This window comes from Sarcophilus harrisii, chromosome 4, assembly GCF_902635505.1.
Source record: "Sarcophilus harrisii chromosome 4, mSarHar1.11, whole genome shotgun sequence".
NCBI classification, from domain to species: domain Eukaryota; kingdom Metazoa; phylum Chordata; class Mammalia; order Dasyuromorphia; family Dasyuridae; genus Sarcophilus; species Sarcophilus harrisii.
The window spans coordinates 149,816,201-149,837,884 of NC_045429.1; the positions used below are offsets into that span (position 1 = coordinate 149,816,201).

The 21,684-nt window shown below is 33.9% G+C and overlaps 1 protein-coding gene across 3 annotated transcripts in view; it reads right to left on the reverse strand.

Moving 5' to 3' along the window:
- The window catches only part of PHACTR2 (phosphatase and actin regulator 2), a 247,294-nt gene that overhangs the window by 44,967 nt on the left and 180,643 nt on the right, over positions 1-21,684 (reverse strand). For all 3 annotated transcript variants that reach the window (XM_031937682.1, XM_031937681.1, XM_031937684.1), the window contains 4 exons: positions 18,129-18,660; positions 9,222-9,424; positions 7,156-7,312; positions 4,778-4,833 (listed from right to left, as the gene is read on the reverse strand). In XM_031937682.1, coding sequence (XP_031793542.1) covers positions 4,778-4,833; positions 7,156-7,312; positions 9,222-9,424; positions 18,129-18,660 — 948 coding nt within the window. The remainder of the gene's footprint in view (positions 1-4,777; positions 4,834-7,155; positions 7,313-9,221; positions 9,425-18,128; positions 18,661-21,684) is intronic.

Below are 21,684 nucleotides of genomic sequence, written 5' to 3' on the forward strand. Positions count from 1 at the left end.
CATCATTCTCTGAAGAGGTGAATATAATAAAAATACAAAACTTAAAACCAAACTATGTTAAGATACAGCTTTTCAAGCTGTAGTCCGTCCATCTTTTCTACCTTCTTTTGTGGTTGCTGGTGACTTGGGTCTAGGGAGTTTGCAAAGTTCATATTTTTTCCTCTTCTGGATGATTTGGAAATAAATGATGATATAATAATGAGGGATGATATCTGGGATTATAATGGATTGTAACTCCTACTGTTGGCTAGAACATCTTTAAAATGTCATTTGAAGAGCTGAATGGCTTTGCTAAAGAGCTTTTCAGTTGTGGGAATATTAGAAGAAATGCCCACAGTGACTCTATTTATTCTCATTTTACATGTTCTTATAATAGCCAACAATAGTCTTAGAGAATTGTGTAGATTTCTGAGACATTAAGTGATTTGCCCAGGATTGCACAATACATGTTGGAAATGAGACTTGAATCATGGTCTGTCTCCCCGGTTTTAAAGTTAGCTCTTTTTCCATTGCAACAAGACTTCTTAAACTTTTTCTACTTGTCACACCATTGCAACTGAGAAATTTTTACGTGACCCCAGGTATATGGTATATAAAATAGGTATACAAATCAAACATTTATTGATAATAAATCATAATTTTGCAACCCCCACATTCAGGGAATGTGACTCCCTCCTCCCCCATCATGGGGTCACAATCCACAGTTTAAGGAAACTTTGCATTTACAGCACCCTGACTCCTTTCATAATTTCATGTATATTTCTTTGCATCATTTCATTTTGTATGTTTGGCCTTTCTGACAAAACATCTGGAAAAGTACATCAAAATTAAGGATTTGAGTTCTTATTTTTATCTATAAGTTCTTATTTTTATCTATAAGAAACAATAAAAATAAAAAGGATTTTCTAATACAATAGGTTTCTTTCATCTGTTTTTTTTTTCCCCTCCATTTGTATTGATTAGGGATTTTATTGTTGTTATTATTTACTTTATTATTTACATAACTGACATTTGGAGTTTTCTTGGCAAAGATATTAGAATAGTTTACTAATTTCTTTTCCAGTTCATTTTATAGATAAGGAAACAGAGGCAAACAGAATTAAGTGACAAGCCAAGAATCACACTGCTTGCTGGTAATTGTCTGAGGTCATATTTGAAATTCTGAAGATGAATCTTTCTGACTCCAGGTCTGGCACTCTATCCACTAAACCATCTAATTCTCTTCGTAAGCTAACAAGCCTCATTATCTTTCTTACTTTATAATAGAATAGAAGAAGCAAATTAGAAGTGAAAAATCTGGGGAGAAGGTAAATGATTACTGGGTATATTGCAAAAGTCATAGAAAAGATATAAAAAAATAGCCACATGTGGGGCAGCTAAGTGGCGCAGTGGATAGAGCATCAACCCTGAAGTCAGAAGGACCCGAGTTTAAATCTGATCTCAGATACTTAACACGTCCTAGCTGTGTGACCCTGGGCAAGTCACTTAACTCCAATTGCCTCATCAAAAAAAAAAAAAAAAAATTTAAAAAATAGCCACATGCATGTAAATTGAGTAATCTGGGACCATGGCAGTAAAGGGAAATACCTGTCAACCTCAGTAGTTTTTAAGCACACCACTATGCCCTAATAACTAATGTTCATTAAGTCAGTCATCAAGAAAAAGAAAAATTATGTTTTAAATTTAAACACTGTTTCAGAAGGTGGGGAACATATAAATACATCTTCAATTTCCTTAACATAATTTTAATTTAAAAAGCAGGTTTTTGCACTTAAAGTGGGCTTAAGTTATTTGGAAATATCTCATTTTCTAAAGACATTGAATAAAAGCTTGTGTGATGTTGGACAAAACCCAGATAAACACCTACAGTAACTGACAGAAATTAAGTAAAAAGTCAAATAGTGTATAATTTTAGAAATCTGATCATGAAATTTTAAAATCCTATTGTCTGGAGTTGAGTACTTTATGTAACATCTGTTAGAAATGACTTTACTGTGGCACTGACAGTTTCTGATCATTGGTGGAACTGGTCAATATTTTTATTGGCCGATGAAATCTATTTCCCAAGGTACCAACTATAGGTGACTCAGTTTGAATAGTCTTTCCTTGAGAGACAATTTGCAATAATAATTATTGTTGTACATGGCTATTTGGCTAAGTAGGACTTTCCAGGCTGCCACTTTGTGCCATGGCAAGGCCAGGGAGCCTGGACAAAATAAATAGGTTCACAAATCATAGCATTACAATAAGGCCTTTAGCAAATTCTCTTGCTGACCAATCAAAATGATAATTGTCAAAAATGATCCTTTCAACTCTCTTTTCATTTTTTCTATTATTATTTCTAGAAACTATAACTTATTGTCTTTCCTATCAGGCTTGAAAACAATTCTTTGGATCCAGAATAAACAACAGAATTAGATGATCTTAAGGAAATTAGGAGAAGGTTGGTATCAGACCCAAACTCTCATTAGGATGTTACACCCTTCCTCTGACATCCAGGAAATTATAGTATCTCAGCTATATAGTAAGCCACAGTTGAAGGGCTGTTGCACGAGAATATGCAATAGAACATCATGAATATTCACAATGAAAGTAATGATAGAGAGAATTAGGATTATCTGCCATGATATCAAAACCATATTCTTTTTATTTCTTTGGCATATTTTTAGTGATGTGGGAATCAATTTAACTAGACCTCAGCTTCTTAAATTGTGGTTTATGACACCATATGGGATCTCATCACTGAATGTGAGGGGTTGCAAATTATGATTAATTATTAGTAAATATTTGATTTGCATACCTATTTTACCTAAATACGTGGGGGCACATAAATATTTCTTGGGTGAAAAGGAGTTGCAAGTGGAAAAGTTATAAGAAGCCCTGAACTAAATAAATTTCCTATATGAACATCCAATCTTCAAGCTTGTTTAAATGTTAGTCTCATTTACTCCTTGGGGGAAAAAACTGAACTGAAATCCTTTAGAAAAAATTTTTTCTTTTCTCAGTCAGAAATTATCTCCCCTGGCCCTCCTCCTGAAACTGGCTCTTATATACAGTGATGGAGAGTTATCTGAAGTACTTTAATTTTTATGAAAGATGATGTATTCTTTTTATGCCAAATAAATAAGTAGTAGTTGTGGGGCTGGAAAAGAGTTCTTCTCTGCCTCCCCTCTCCCCCTTAAAAAATTAGGAATAATGTACAAAAAACAACAACAAAAAAAACAACACGAGAATGAATAGAGGGCAATCATTCTCAAGATTTATGTGTGTTTCTTGGGTGATCAGAGTAATCTTAGCTGCTGGGTAAATATACTGGGAAATGGCATTGGAAAGAAGACATCATATTGGAGAAAGTTTAGCTAACATTAAAACCCTTATCTGAAAGGATTTCTCCACAATGACAGTGATTCATTATCATAAAGTTCTAAACAGGCAGTTTTCCTACCTCAGTTCTTTGAAATTTCATATGCTACAAAACCCTTGGAAAACTCAGTTATTAAAATGAAAAAATATAACTAGAAAGGGGATAATCCATTAAAAAATTTCCATTGTAGAGCTCATTACTGTATATGGCTCTGTTAATCTAACATGGCAGAATGAAAAGTGCTTCTTGACTTTTTTTTAAATTAAAAATTATTATTAATTAAAATCATTAATAAAAATTATTATTAATTTAAAAAATTAAATACTAATATCAACACATTACTCCAGTGTAGAGAAAAATGGCCCCCCAAATAAAGGTAAAGTAGATAAGAAGAATTCCAGCAAATGTCTAAGTTCTGAGAAATCAGGAACACTCCTCCAGGAGAACAAGGAATCATAACAAAGGGCAAGAAAGTAATGCTTTCCTCATTATTCAAATGAAATTAATCATTTGACTAATTTCTTTGAGGGTCACAAACTAAACAATTAGCTATAATAAGGAAAGGTTTAATTTGTTCCTTTGGCCTTTTTAAGATATGAAAGAGCAAACTATATCTCTCTACTTTTATTTTTTGGAGAGGTCAATTTTGATTTATGAGGAGGTTCAGTAAGTGAGAATATGTATCCATATATTTCATCATTTTCAGATAAATAAATGATGGATTATGGTAAAAGCTCAAAATTCCCTCTGTAAGAAGGCCTTATTTTTTATAATGTGCATACAAATAACAAGAAATATAAATTAGGTTACATAAGAAAGCAAAGACTATGTAATTTAGAGAATAGATTACTGGACTTACCCAAACTCAAGAAGAGTTGGATTCAAATCCTGCTTATGATATTTCCTAACTTTGTATCCCTCGACAAGTGAGTTAACCTCTATGAGAGAGGCACCATAGCACAGTTTCAAGAGGCCTGGATTTACAATCAGGGAATCTGGGTTTGAATTCCAATTTCTATATTTAGGACTTTTATGATGTTGGGCAATTTATTTCCCTTCTCTACCGTTGGTTTTCCAACTCTAAATAAAAGAGGGGGATTAGACTTTAATGACTTCTAAAATCTCTTCTAGTTTTAACATTTATTTTCCTATGATTTGTAACTTATTTACTTATTTATAATAGATGTGCTGTGATCTGTGTTGATGAAGGGAGTTCCCATCCTAGGAGTTCTTTATATGTGAATTAAATTACAGATCTTTCTTTATTTGTGTATAAAAGGAATTGAATATTAATATTTCAAATAAGGCATTTCAATATTAAATCAGTGATTAATAATTAAAATTTCCCACTGATCAGTGGAATCTGGCACCTTTGGAGATTATGGAACAAATTTAAGAATAAGGAATACTTACGTTTTAGGATATTTCTTTGCTCTAGTTCTTCACTCGTTGGCCTCTGGCTTAATCGCCTACAAAATTGAATATGCTAGAATTTATAAATAAGTACACCTCATTTGCAGAAATTTAAAAAAAAGTTATTTAAATATTTTAATAAGGATGCTAAAATCCATTAGAAAACCTATGTACATTAGAAGATATTTATCATTTATTAAGTATTTATTAAGTGTTTATGTTCTAAGCATTGTATTATGCACAAATATAGTGAATATACATATTCTCAAGGAATAATTTTTGTTCTAATAAGATAGTAACAAGAATATGAAGAGTACGTATTACAAACAAACACATATATAAAAGAGTAGTAGTTGCTTTGAGGATTTCTCTGGTTATCCTTCATACCTGGAATATTTTCCCTCCTTATACTCATCTGAAGATTTCCCTGCCCTTCTTCAAGTCTCCACTAACATCTGATCTTCTACAGGAAGTCTTTCTCCTTCCCTCTTAATTCCAATAACATCCCTCTTTTTAAATTATTTCCAATTTATCCTATACATAAATTACTTTGTATAGATTTATATGTTGTCTCCTCCCTTAGATTGTGAGTTTCTTGAGATCAGAAATTGTCTTTTTCTTTTTTTTTAATCTTCACCACTTGACACAGTGCCCAGCATATTGTAGATACTTAATAAATAAATATTTACTGATTGCTAAATAGGATAAAAAACAAGAAATCATTTTCTCATACCTATAATTTGCAGTATTTCAGTTACTCCAGGAGTAGAGCAAAACTTTCTTAAATTAGAAAAGGGGGCTAGTTAATTAGTTCACTTAGTTAGATCTTCCTTTCCAAGATCTTCCTTTCGTGACCTAAATGAAGGATTCTTAACCTGGAGTCAACAGACACCTTATACATCCAGTTCTATAATCAGGCCTTGGCTGCTACTTTCTAGGTGATTACTGGCATTATTTTTCTCATCTGTAAAAATCAAAGGATTACACAAAGCATTTTCTAAGCTACAGAATTTAATTATTCTTATCTCTTTGCATTCTGTTCCTGGCCATCCTATCATGGAGAAGGTATTAATGAATAACCAATCTACAGGGAACCAAAAATAGGAGACAGAAAAGGAAAGACAAGGACATGGAAAATGTATGAAGTAGATAATCAACAAAAGCTGCCACTGTACATTTAAAATACACACATACACACTCCAACATGCTATTCCAAAATTTGGAGAGAAAGATCTTCATCTCTCTTTTAAGATTTTCTTTTAGAAACTTATTCTGGGTACAAAGAAGAAATTCTTCTTGCTGAGTGTGCAGCCTATAAAAACCAACAAATCCTAATATTTTTCTCTTTGAATTAGACATAAGGGAATCTTAGGCCCTATTTCCTCTATGAGGATGCCTACAAAATCATCTGGCTTTAGATATGCAACCCTGGGGTTATTCAGCAGTCACAAAGAGAATTATTTGAGTTCTGTGCAAGGAAATAAATTCCTCTTCATCTCCCAACCTTCTTCACACAGATTCCGGAAGGTTAACTTTCATCTGTTTATAATATGCATCTACTGACAAAGAACAGGGAATATAGGATTTTCAGGGATTATGATGATGTTAGGAAATAAGAATTATAGGATTAATGACATCACCATCTCTGAGTTATATCTAGTGCTTCATTCCATAGGAACTCAGAAACTCATTCAGTACCAATGGTAGTAATGTGACACAATATGCTTTGGGATTGGGAAGGTAAGAAGATAATTACATTGAGGGGATTTAGATAAGCAGCATATGGTGATTGGACTTGGACTGGAGCCAGGACACTAGAGCCAACATCACCATGCTTATATAGAACACAGCACTAGACTTTACAGATGTCACTGCAATTTAATGACTTTTAAGACCTTAATAACTGAATGGCTTATATCTTTGGGTTTTTATATTTTTTAAATATCATTTCCCCCAAAATAACTAACTTCAAAACCCAGTATAGTATCTAAAGGGCTTCAATACTTTTGGAATTCATCAATTCTTCAATTTCTCTTATTCAGTCATATATCATTCTCCATGACCCAGTTTTGGGATTTTCTTGGTAAAGTTACTGGAGTGGTTTGCCATTTCCTTCTCCAACTCATTTTACAGATGAAGTAACTGAGTCAGACAGGGTTAAGTGATTTGTCTAGGATTACATAGTAAGTATCTGAGCCATATTTGAATTCAAAAAGATGAATCTTTCCAATTCTAGGTCTAGTGCTGTATCCACTATACCACGCAGATGCCTCATTTCTTCAGTAAAGAGAATTCTTTGATTGTTTGAAATAAGCTTCAGTGAGATGAAAATGCTTTAACTGTGTGAAGCAATCAGCATTCCAGACTTCAAAAATTACCTGACGAGCTTTGTTCCAATCTGTTGTCGAATTTCCTGCCTCTCCTCTTCAGAGGTTCGCTGCAAGATATTCTTGTCTTCCAATTCTTTCTTAGATGGTCTGTTGCCAAGTTTGATGGCAAGAGTATCCCTGCGACGTATTTTACTTGCCAAAGCACCTGAGAATTGGGCAAAAGTTAAATAAAGAAAAACAGACTTTTAGCCATCTATATTCAGGTGAAAAATATTCAACAAGGGCTTTTAACATACTCAAAGATCAGAAATCTCCCTAACATAAATTTTCATTAACCTCAGCACTATAAGCATAACTTAGTTTGTCTTGAATAAGGCTGGGGAACATAATAAAAGAATGTTCCAAAATATAACAGGATACTTTAGGCTCTAAAAATGTCAAGAATGATCTCATTATTATAAAAAATGTTTCAAAATTTATTTTGTTGTTTTACTGCCATGGAAGTCTTAAAAGGTTTGTCTATCTTTTCTTTTCAAATCTGAAGAACTAAATGCATTCACTTACATACTTTAACAGCTCACTTTCCTCTTCTTTTAGAAAAATGCCAATAAAGTTACTAAACCTAAAAGCAGCCTGCTCCATATTACTATAAATCCTGAATGACTCCAGCAGTCCTTACTCTTTAAAAAGCATTACCTCAAAAGATGACAATTAATTTTATTTGGAAGGGTAATAGTACTGGATTTTCCCACTACAAATCAGATGAATCTGCTAAACAGCTATTTAATGTTTAGTTTTGGAATAATTTATTTTTATAAACTTTAAAGCTAGATATGAATGTAGTTGCATAATAAGACTGAATGACTCCATAGTTTAGAACAATACAATTCTCTCAGATGTTTGATCTTTTCCTCTATGAGACACAGAGTTAGCAAAAGAAAGCAAATCAGCCAACATGAGTCCTTTTAGAGCACAAATGGTTACCTGTTTTGTACAAGTGACTATTTATAATTCTCTAATTGTGTAGGAATTTTTAACTCTTAATTCATACTTTTTTATAATCTCCAGTATCCATTCAATACAAAATGTTTCCTCTTGGAAGCCCTCCATTCAGGGAGGACTGACATGATAGTAATCTTGGATCACAATGAAAAGGGCTCCAGGCACAATGGATAGACACTGACCTTGGAGTGAGGAGGATCTGAGTACAAATCTGGCCTCAGACACTTAACATTTACTAGCTATGTGACCCTGGGCAAGTCATTTGATCTCAACTGCTTCTCAAAAAGAAACAAAAGAAACTCTTAAAAAGGGTTCCAGGTAGGACACATATTCTCTGTTACAAACAGACTTATATGACTAAGGGGTGAACTACAATCTTTCTTCTCTGAGGGAACATCCCCTGTGAAGGTCTGAAAGCAAAAATGAAACCACCAAAAATAAATGTCTTTCATTTGAGAAGGGGATAAGGAAAATATATCAAATTATATATTCTCTAATGAGCTGCCTTATTTTTTGAAATCCCTTCTACTTCATAAGAAACTTTCTTTTAAAAAAAATCAAATTATTTTAAATTTATTGAATTAAAAAAAAGCATTACCATAACACAGTATAAGAGACTAATTTTCAAAAGCTAGTAAAAGACACTTCCTATTCCTTTGAAGAAGTGAAGGTGAGTCTACATGTATGGAACACTACATATACAGTTAGGTTTTTTTTTTCAACATATTGCTCAATTTAGCAAAAAAAAAAAAAAAAAATATATATATATATATATATATATATACATATATATATATCCATCCCCCTCTTTTCTCCTTTCTCAAAATAAGGGATACTTTTCTGTGAGGAGCAAAAGGGAAAGAATGTAGAAGCAAAAGTTTTGTGATTTTACTCCTTTTTTTGGGGGGGAGGGCTCAAGTAATTGGGGAAGGTTAAGTGACTTGCCCAGGATCACACAGCTAGGAAGTATTAAGTGTCTGAGACCACATTTGAACTCAGGTCCTCCTGACTTCAGGGCTGGTGCTCTATCCACTGTGCCACCTAGCTGCCCCAGTTATATGATTTTAAAAGACATATCAGTAAAAATCTCTTTTTAAAATTAAGATTCTTACTTTCACCACTGTCATCGTCATCATCATCATCGTCATCATCATCGTCCGTATATAAAATAGGCCCATCTGAATCAGAATCATTAGCTTGGTTCTCTCTTCGAACTTCAACCTCTGTGCTGCTGAGAGATTCAGAAGACTCTCCCATCAAAACAGGAATCATTAGCCGTGGTGCTTCCTTCATCAGCTCTTCTTTGGCTGTCAAACTGTTTGGGAAACACAAAAACGCTAGAATAGCAGGAATGATACCACAGCACCCCAGTACATGAGATGTATGTTTCCTTCCCTTCACAAATCTTAAGAGACTAATGGCAATGAGAACATGTCCATATGAACACCATTGGAATTTGAGTCATAGCAGAGGGCCTCTACAGGTTAATGCAAACATTCACTGTAGAAGGGGAAAAAAAAGTTATATTATATTACATTATACTGTATCATATTATTGGGGGGGAAAAAACCACTTCTTGAATATCCTTATTTCTAAAGGAGAATAATTAGCTAGATCTGATGATCTCTAAGATCCCTGCTAGCCCTAATATTTTGTGACCATATAAATGCAGAATATATAAATTAAATAAAAGCGGTAAAATTAAATTTTGTAAAATAAACATCTCTATCAGTGTGATTCTAGAGAAAAACTGACTGGGATTTACTCCATCTTGGTTCCTAAATCTATTTCTACTAAGAAAGTGTGACTATGGACTAATTTTTTAGTCCCTCCATGTCTCAGCTTTCACAGAATCCACAGAATGTTAGAGAAAAAAAAGGTCCTTAGACATCACTTAACAGAATTTCTTTATTTTAAAGACGAGGAAAGTGATGGTCACCCAGTTGCATTAGCTTCCCCCAGAGGAAACTCTCATTTATATAATGTGTTTTGAAGTAGATAATGAAAATATTATTTCTATTTTATAATTAAGAAAACTAAAGTTCAAATATAAGTGAATTCACTAAATAGCAGAACAGGATTTTAATTCTGACCTTTTTCATCCACCCTGTGTCTTTCCAGGATCACATTCTGCATGTGTAAAAAGTCTCTGCCTGTACTAGAATCCAGTGATGGGAAATGAGATTGTTATGACAATGAGCTTTGAAGGCAAGGTGCTAAATTGATCCAAAGTGTTACACCTCATTTTACAGTTGTGGAAACTAAGATTTGGAGATGACCCAGGGTCATCCAGCAAGGAAGCTGTATCAGTATTTGAACCTCGGTCTTCCTTTCAGAGTTCCCCACCATATTCACCATGCCCTTATACACATTTGTGGATATATTGAAATTATTTAGAGCTGAAGCCACAAAGAAAGCAAAGGAAGTGCTGACTGATAGAATGCCAGGTAAAGAAAATTTTACATTTTAATATTTCACGGGAAAATACTATAAAAGACTGAAAGATCTTAGCAATTATCTGGACCACTCATCTCCTTATGTAAAGAAGAAAATGGAAATGGACTCTGTCTTAGATCACATCAGTGTTAGTAGCAGAGCCAAATCCTTTGAGCCCAAAGCCAGTACCCCTTCCCTTATAAAACACATTGCTTCAGCACACTTTTTTTTTGTATGAAAGAGATCAATTTTTCTTATAATTCAGAACCTGAATGATAATAATTATAATAAAAAACTTTTTAGAATTTATCTGATTCTTTTAGGTTTTCAAAGAACTCTGAAGTCTATTCTTTTCCATAAAGCCCAATTCTATAAGGTAGGTGGGCAGGCATTATTATTTCCTTTTTATTGATGATAACCAGTTCTGAAGAAGTTAAATGATTCATCTAAGGCAAATTGACAGAACTGGAAAAATTTCTTAACTGTGCTTGGCTTTTCTATTAGTTTACAGGGTGTTTAATAGCTATCACAACTTGACTTAAGGTCTATAAACTCGAATCTTTGTGAGTCAGTGCCTTATAAACTATCATATAAGTTTCTAATAGGAACTAAAATATCAGTAAGCTTTAAAGCTTTTAAACTTTAAAGAGGACAAATTGGTTTTAATTCACAATTACAAGTGACATGTAAAATATCCAATGTTTTAAGATATTTAGGGAATACATCTACTATTCCTGAATATTATCTCCTCAGAATTAAAGCAGCTCCAAGAGCCAGATAATAGCTTGCCAGCAGAAAAGGACAAATAGATTTTGCAGGTCAGTTAAGGCCTGGATTCATAGGATTGTACCAACTAACCTCTCAAACTCTGAATACCATATTAGAGATGGAAGAAATCTTATGTATTTTCTAGTCCAATTTTCTTATTTTATAAACGAAGAAACTAATGTCAGAGAAGTTAAATGACTCGATCTTTTAAAGACCCAAAACTAATAAATATCACTGACAGTTGCATTATAATTGTCAAACCTGCTGACATTATTATTCCAATAGAAGATCTGTTTAATATAATTAATCAATCAATGAACACTTGCTATGTGCCAGGCAGCTAGATGGCACAGTGGATAGAGCATTGAACTTAGAGTCAGGAATACACATCTTTATGATCTGACTTTAGATTCTTATTAGCTGTGTGATCCTGGGCAAGTTACTTAACTATATTGGCCTTAGTCACTCATTTGTAAAATGAGCTGGAAAAGGAAATGGCAAAACACCCCAATATCTTTACTAAGAAAATCCCAAAATGGAGTTATGAAGAGTTGAACATGACTATAGCAATAACCACAGCAATAGCAACAACCTACTATGTGCAAGGCACTATGCTGAGAAGTGAAGATATAAAAAGAGGCAGGCGGGCCCTAGTGCCAGACAGAGGGTGCATGACATGAAATTTTGCTGAGAAGAAGCCTAAATCTCTATCTGGACCATTATACGGGGATCTGGGATCTTGGAATTGATCAACTCCAGAGTTACAAAATCTGCTTTTCCATTCATTTTGCAAAAACTAAATCTAAACCAAATCTTTGAAATGAAGCTTCAGCATGGTAATTTTATTTTGAAAATCAAGCACTCTGTTATAGTAATATTCACATTCATGAAATACTTTGTAACTGTAAGACTACATATATAATATCATAGCTACACCCTATTCTGATTGCATCCTCAGTGGTGATACAGAACAGATGGCCACCATCTTTTGAGAAATAATCCTTCAAATATTTTAGCTAAAGAAGTGTTGTCATCCCTTTTGCCTTCTGCTCCCCTAGTAGTACATCTTTCTTAAATACTACCTAGGAATATAAATTGCCTTTGTGCATAGTCTTTGAAATACACAAAATATTAACATGCTTAGAATCAAAGAATTCAGAATCTAAGACAGATTCTCCCAAAGTGGAAGAGAGCTGTAAATCTATTATGCTAGGAACTCCACCAAGAATATTAGGTGCTTACATACTTCAGATAATGTGTTAATTCTGTCAAGTATGTTATTTTTAAGAATGCTTAAGGAAGAGGTATATAGTCTAATTTCTCAAACTTCAAATATTGTCAATTATTTAAAGTTTCTATGTTTAGGCTATATCATGTTTCCTTTCTTACTCAGACTAAGTATATACTTTGGTAAAATTTAATTCCATGATCAATACTAATGGAGGAGAAAAGCAAAATAAGAGAAACCCATATATATTAGAAATTCATTCATATTTTCAGTTTTCCTTATAAGTAAAAATAAGACTCAAGTTCTTAATTTTGATGTATTTTTCTAAAACTAGGTGGCTCAGTGGCTAGGGAGCAGATGTTGGAATCAGAAAAACTTGAATTCAAATCTGACCTTCAATTTTAGCTTTATGACCCTGGACAAATCACTTAACTCTATTTGCCTCAGTTTTCTCATCTGTAAAATGAGCTGGAGAAAGAAATGGCACACCACTCTGGCATCTTTGCCTTAGTGGGGTCAAGAAGTTGAAATGATAATAAAATCCCATAACTATTACTAAAAGAGGAGAAGAACAGCAGAAGTGGAAGAAACACATATCACAAAAGCTTTTACATTTTTAGTATTCCTTATATGTAAAAAATAAGAATTTAGACTCTTAATTTTGATGTATTTTTCCAAATGTCTTGTCAGATAGATCAAATAGAAATGGTGCATGAAAAAAATGAAAGGAGCCAGTATGGTATAATGGATACTGATTTTAGAACCAAGGAGACCATGTTCAAATCCCACTTCTGCCACACACAGTACACTGGATGAGTAACCCTACGCTTCTCTGTATTCAAAGCAATTCTCTAAAACTATCAATCATAGAGAAGATGCTACCATGCATTGGTAGAAGTGATTTCCCTACCCAAGACTTCTCTGTATCAATGAAATTGTGGTTCTTTCTTTAGTTCTGTCCCTCTTTTCTTCACCTTCTGATGATGGTGCCCAAAAGGCTAAAATTAAAAGAGAAAAGTAGCAGTCCCCTATCTGAAAAATATGCAGAAGTATGATTAGTAATGGAAAAAAACAAGGTTGATCTATATATTATTTTATAGACTAGTTCAAAGTAAAATAATTTGTTTAGGATAAAAAAAAGAACAAAAGCAGGCCAGTGTGGAGAACAGAACAGAATACTCTAATGATTATCTCTATGCTGATAATTCTCAAAACTCTTTATTCAGCTCTCAATCTCCAAAAATTTTTCAGATATCCTGAATTGACTGTCCAATAATTATCTTAAATTCAACATGTTCAAAATAGAATTCATTATCATGCATCCTAAGCCCTCCCTGCTTCCAAACTTCCCTATTACTATCCTTCCTTTCACCTGGGCTTGCAACTTAGATGTCACTCTTAATTGCTCACTGTCTCTCATCCCCTATATCCAATTCATTGCCAAGGCTGTTGATTTCTTCTTTTAAACATCTTTTGAATGCATCTTCTTTCTTCTGATGTTGTTGCTCATCACATCACACTTGGATAACTGCAACAGCCTGCTGCTGGGTCTGTCCGCCATTCTCGATTCAGTCGACAAACTGATTTTATTAAAGTGCCTGACCATGCTACCCCTTCTACTCAATAAACTCCAATAGCTTTCTATTACTCTGGGATCAAATATAAAAACATGTTTTGCATTTAAAGCTTTTTAAAAATCTAGACTCCTAGTTTTCTTACACCTTTATTAAGTCATGTCAATCATGTCTAACTCTTTGTGACTCCATTTTGCGATTTTTCTGGACAAAGATACTAAAGTGGTTTGTCATTTCCTTCTCAGATGAGAAACCAAGGTAAACAGGGTTAAATGATCACAGAGCTGAGGTTAACAGGGTAAAGTGACTTTCCCAGGGTCACATAGCTAAGTAAGTGTCTGAGGCCAGATTTGAACTCAGGAGGATGAATCTTTCTGACTCCAGACCCACAGTCTATGCACTATAGCACCACCTTGCTGCCTTCTTCTTATTTGATCTCTTTGATCCAGTGACATTAGCTGACCTCCTTGCTGCCTCATGAATGAGAATCCCTTGGCTTTGAGTATTTTCTCTGGTTATTTCTTGCCTGGAATGCTCTCCTTCCTCATCTCCACCTTCCTTAGATTCCTTCAAGTTCTAACTAAAATTTCACCTTGTACAGAAGGCCTTTCCCAATCCTTCTTAATTCTAATGCTTCTTCTTTCTTAATTATTTCCTATTTATAAAGTTTCAACAGCACTCACTATTACTCTCTCTCTCCCAATCTATCTATCATCTGTTGTCTACCCTGTGGACTGTAAACTCCATAAGGGGAAGGACCATCTTTAGCCTTTCTAAGTATCATCAGAGTTTAGCATGATTTCTGGCACCTAGCATATACTTAATAAATATCTATGGACCAACTAACTGATGACCTCAATTAAAATTACAACTCTGTTGGTTGCCGCCTATTTTTTTTGGGCAAATCACTGTATTTCAATGATCTCAGTTTCCTAGGTTGTAGTAGTTCACTGTTAGGTCCATTCAAATTTGAAATCCCATCCCCCTGTGAAATCAATTTTTAGATGAGCAGATAGGACGAAAAAATTAGGGAAGCAAAAAAAATTTAAAGACTGAAAATGGCTTGGTTATAATACAAAGTTCACTAAAAATAAATGTACTATACTAGATGTTTTGTAGTCACTTCCCATTCAGGGAAACAAGATTAAGTTTCAATTAGCTTCCTCTAGTAAATCACTCATAAAAACACAGGATACAGAATGTACTCCTTAATTTGGCATTCAACCTAGACCCTCCCCAATTTGGTCCTATCTTTCTCATTTTATCTCTAAGTACTCCTCTACTTAAAACTGATTTTATTTAAATTTAATTAAGCAGCTAGTTGGTGTAGCCCTGGCCTTGGAGTCAGTAAAATCTTCCTGAATTGAAATCCAATCTCAGATACTTACCAGCTCTGTGGTCCCAGATAAATCAATTTAATTCTGTTTGCCTCAGTTTCCTCATCTGTAAAATGAGCTGGAAAAGGCAATGGTAAAATGCTCCAGTATCTTTGCCAAGAAAACTCCAAATGAGATCATCTAATGGATGAGCAAAGTGAGGTCTGAAGGAATTATTATTATTATTATTATTTTGTTTTTTGCTGAGGCAATTGAAGTTAAATGACTTGCTCAGGTCACACAGCTAGGAAGTGTTAAGTTCTGAGGTCAAATTTTTGAACTCAGGACCTCCTGATTTCAGAGCTGGTGTTCTATCCATATGGCCTGGAGGAATTATTAAGAAACAGTTCACACAGTAAGTACTTAAGGACTTGTTGACTAATTGATTATCCAGTAGACAGAAAAACTTGATAGATCCCAAGTCTAGCATCTGCATCTTTCCTCAGACGTTTTCAGTTACCTAGCATACTCCCCACCCCCTCATCTATTTATTTATTGTTCACTTTCTACTTCTAATCTTAGATTCTCCTCTGAGCCCTATAGCACTACACACACACACACACACACACACACACACACACACACACACACACATTTCTCTTACATTTACTTTGTCCCCACATTTTATATGTACATTTATTTTAGGCAAGCCTTAAAAATCATTGTTCATTGAGTGATCACTACTTTGTAGTATTAATCTTTTATTTGCAGAGGTCTCATGCCCCCAAATAGACACTGTGCTCCATGTGAGCAAATGTTGTGTTATACGACTCAACAGCTTCCATAGCATCCGCTATTACACACAGAACATTCAGCAGTTTTTTTTCCCAAATAGTCAAGTTTTTCCTAGCATTAAATGAATTTAAGGAAAGTGATTTCTTTAAATGAAATTTACTCATTCATTGCCCTTTAGTATGAGCATTAAATCTATCTTTTTTATTCAGATCTCAGTAAAAACAATTACTATTTTATCACCAAATTCACTTAAATCTTGTTTACACAATCTAACCACACATTTAGCTTTTCAACAAAGAACTGATGTTCAACAAATGGACTGACACCCAATTCATTTTTTTTGCTATATTTTTCCATAACAGGACAGTTCCATTTCCTTCACCCTACATGTGCACATGAGTTTATTCCTTTGGAAATTCAACAATTGTTTTCTTTATTTCTCTAATTATCCCATGATTATTTATTCTTCAATTGAGAAACTGTTTTTGAAAAAGTTCTCTCATCCCAACAGTATATTCCACTGTTTTATAATTATATTTATTATTTTAAACCCAGGGTAAATGATAATTTTTTTTTTCTACCAAGGATCTATCAATTTGGCAAGAAAAAGAAATACTGTGGATTTGGGATAAGAAGACATAGTTTGTAGTTCTGGCTAAACCTTAAATAGATTATTTAGCTACTTAACCCTGAAGAAGTAATCATCATGTGATTGATGTAAAGAAAACTTGATGCTATCAGTAGTGACTGTCTCCCCCTAAAAGACTATAAAGGAACCTAAGTCAGTATACCTTGAGTAAATTAGCCACTGACTAGGAGCTAAAAATGAAGTTTGAGAATTTTTCTGTATTGAGAATTATTGTTATATTTGGTGGAATGACTTAGTGGTATGAATTAGTTATCAGATATTAGTTTGCTTAGATAGAAGCTAAGAGAAGGAAAGTCAGTATGCATTATGTTTTAGGGTCAGCAATTTTTGGATGTTTTCAAGTATGATCTTTGCAGAGTTTGTCACCTAGAGAATGAAGAGGGAAAGAATTAAGGAGTCACATAATAGGGTCAGGTATCCTGCTATTTGTGGCTAGATTGTGTGTGCTCACAATCTTAATGTCAATCCCCAAAGAATAATTCTAGTCATGAAAAAACTCTCTAAAATGTGACATATCTAAAAAGTACAGTTTTGAGCCACCAATAGCATCCAAAGAAAATGCCCAGGGCAAGGAGTAGATTCAGAACACAGCATCAGAGTACATGCATGTATCAGCAACCCATGACAAATTTGCTAAACCTTGGTTTTATTATATGTAAAATAAGATCCATAATCCTCATACTACTTACCATATGTACAGATAAAGCATGCTCATATAGAAAATAATATTTAATGTTCTTAATAAGTATAAAGGACTATCTTTGTTCATGGCTTTGAGTGAGTAGTGGCTTATGTTTGGCTTTTAGTTTCCTTACCTGTAAGATGATGTGTTTAAGCTAGCTGATTTCTAAAGTGCTTTCCAACTCTAAAATCCTAAGATTTGTATATGTTTATATACACACAAAACATCCCAAAAATTTTAGTGCAGTTTTAAGCTTTAAAACTATACTAAGACTTCTAGAACACCCTGTATGAGAACTATTATAATGCCTCATTAAATATGTGTATAATGTATAATATTCCATATAAATATTAGCTATTATAATGATGATGATAATATCTACTGTAACCTATTACAGTCATTCTGTTCCAAGCCTTAATTGATATAATCATTATTGTGTTCATATCTCATAAATTCCTGACATTAACTAGATTAAATTCTTGGATTCAACTCAAATCAAACAGATTTGGTTTACTGTTTCTTTGCACAGAACTATACAAAAGAAATGTTGGAGTTCATGCGACAAACCTACCATTTTTTGTTTTCTCTGTTAACACCCAAGCTGGTATCTGAAGGAAGAGTGGTTCTGTCTGTCAACTCTTCTGTCTTAAGATGACTAGAGTTTGAGGCAGAGACAGATAGGCTAGCCCCATTGCTAACCGTGACAGCCGGAACATCAGACACATTAATGCATTGATTTTCAAGAGGAAGAGAAGGGGCTGGTGGAGGAGGAGGTGGTGCTACAGGTGGAGGAGGAACTACTGATTTATTCTGTAGGTCTGTATTCTGCTCTTCTGAAATGGGAGGAGAATCTGTCTTCAGATTTTCTACTCTGATTTCTGAAGGCTCTGACTTGAGATTAGATTTGCTAGAAACAGCTTTCTCTGGAGGTGGACGGGAGGTTGACTGTTTGCCTGTTTTTTTCTTGCCCCGTGAAGTCCCTGCTGTGGCTGTTTTGCTAGAAGCTGGCTCCTTGGAAGCTTTGGAACGAGATGAGGTGGTAGAAGTTGATGGGGAAGATGATGACTTCGACACAGTTGTTTTTTTCAAGTGAGAGGAACTAGCTAAAATAAGAAAGAAATTGGGTATTAACTTTGTCTTCAAGACAGCTTCCCAGTGAAGCACCTGAACTGTAGCTCCCAAGGATGTTTGAAATTAATTTATTTAAAATGCATAAATACTTAAAAAAAAAAAAAAAAAAAACAAGTAGCAAGTATACTACCATAAAGCAGCACAATAATTTAGCTGTTCCTATGATTCTGATCAATGGCCTATTATTTGGTACCCACTTAAAAAAACTTTTCCAAGGGGTACATATTGAGAATATATGGAAGTATATGGCCACATCTGAAGAATAGTCATGTCCTAATTATGAAAGGAGAAATCTTTTTATTCTTGGTTTCTGATGACATAAATTGTAAATGCTTTGATAACAGAAGCAACTAGATTCTAATTTCCAAATTATCTAATTGGTATATAATAATAATAATAATAGTTAGGATTATATTAGGATTATATAAATCCTATTTTCCTGCCTCTGGTCGACTGATTTATGTGAATTATTTCTGGAAAAATAATTTAATTGGGCCTTCTCTCAATGCCTTTCTTTTATTCTTCATATCAAACTTCATTGGCTCCTGTATAACATATTTGTGTTTTAAAAGCCTATAATCTATAAATTATTCCATAGATTTCTTCTGTTGCAACTTTACATGTTTATATTTGTTCCTTGGGATAAGCACGGATTGATTAATGTATCTTATCTTTGTACTTGTGCAGAAACTCCACAGATAAGCCCTTTCTTGTATCAATACAGTTAACAGAATAATTTATGTAAACAATAATAATGTCACCTACTTAATTTATATTTTAGCATTTATAAAGTGTTTTCCCATAAAATTTTATCAAGGCAATAAAATTCCTAAGCATCACAAATTAGTTATTTTGAATTTTTTGACTCAGATGTTTCGAATTTGCAGTAATTTTTTTAAATAGGCAAAACTATTTGCTATAATTTTTCAATTTAATTTAATTTTAATTTTTAATAGACAAAATCTTTACAATATTCATTTACTTTGAAAATTCTTCTTAGAGGTACAAAAACAAGATCATCCCAGTCCAGCTCTAATTTCTAATTGGTGAAATGTGAATTATGATCGTATTAAAAATAGAAATTTTACTTTCCTTACTTGCCATCTTGGTCCAGTTAAATTCTAGAAAGTCATAAAGGAAAACAACAAAAAAAAATTTTTCCCTCAGGAATGTTACAGCTGCTGCTGCAAAGTTGTATACTTTTGAGAGTAATGGAATGCCGTGGGGAGATTTTTGCCTTCCTTTATATGCAAGGTAGATGAAAGAGAATGGATACTGTCTCCAGTGTTTAATGGTAAAAGCAGATAATTTGGAAACCCATATAATTTATATTAAAGTAATGTCATACTAAACAATCCTCATCACCTTCATGCCCCAAGATAACAATGTTCCCTGACTGAAAAGCAGGAGCTGAAATTCTCCATAGAGAGTAACTATGTTACCTTCTCCCCTAGATAAAAATGATTTGTCAGAAAGACTGAAGAAGGTGCAAATGAAACACCTGCAGAGCCTCAAATTAACCTGTGTTAATAACCTTTCAAAAGTTGAGAACAGTCTCCAGAATTGGCCCATTGGTTCATTTCAATAAAACCTCAGAAGGTCACTCTGTTATCACTTCTGGAATAACCATGTACTTATTCACAGCAAAGGATCATCCTTTCCTTCAGTATCTGGTGTCCAAATAGCTGAAGTACTTACACTCTCCCAGGAATGCTATCTTAAAACTATATAAACAATATAAAACTATATCTATATCTATATCTATATATATATATATATCTAAAGTCAAGTATTAAGACTAATTCAAAACCTCTTTTCTTTTTCAGTTGGGCTAGAAACTTCATAAAAGCAATTGTTCCCCCCCCCCCCCTTCTATGAAACACCAACTTTTTGCAGGGAGATTGCTAATCATTCATAGACTGGGGGAGAAAAGCTAAGTGGAAGAGTTAGTATATATCCCTACCAATTTAGAATCTACCACAACTTAAAATTTTTTAAAAATTGGTTTAAACATAACTTCCCCATACCAATACTAATTAATTTCTTTAAACAAATCTTTTCTTCCAAGATAGGATAAAGAGAAGTTCTGCAGAGGTAATTAAAAAATGGGATGGGACTGTGCACTGTTTTAATTTCAGAGAATAAGAAAACTAGTATTTGGGACTCTCTTGGGTTCCCACTCATCTCACTTCAAATACTGCCACCACCACCAGAGTTAGTAAGTCAGTCTGGGAAATACACACATAGACACCCTCACATCTTTTAAGGTCCCAGAAGGAACACCTTCCACAAAGCATTCAATGACTCCTAAAGCCTGTCAGGCAAGCCAGATTGAAACATTTCCCTTTAGAGCTTAGAAGTAAATGAGATGGGCCATTGAACCTGGGGAGGGAGTGAGGAAGTATATGAGGCAGACAGAGAAACTAAAACAAACACACACACACACACACACACACACACACACACAGAGAGAGAGAGAGAGAGAGAGAGAGAGAGAGAAGAAGAAGAAGAAGAAGAAAAAGAGGGGGAGAGGGAGGGAACGAAGAGGGGAAAGGGAGGGAGAGACTTAGTGACAGAGACAGAAACAATGAGAGACAGAGACAAACTGACAAAAACCACACAAAGAAAAGGAATCATCCATTTGTATAAGTAGATTGAAGGGATTTAAAGCATTGGGATTAGACATCTTTATTTAAAAAAAAAAAAAAAAAAAAAAGGAAAATAAAAGCAAACCCTGATCATTCCAAAGAAAAAAGCCAATAATTAATTAAAGACTTTTCTAATATCAGGAATATAATATATGATGTAGCACATGGAGTGTTTTTATTTACCATGGAAAAAGAGCTACTCAGTGATTTGTTCTAAGGGCTGACTGACACACAAACACACATACATGCATGTATGTATATACACACACATATATATGCACGCATGTATGTATATATAGATACACACACAATTTTTAAAAAGAAAAGAATATGGGCTTTATCTTGTAT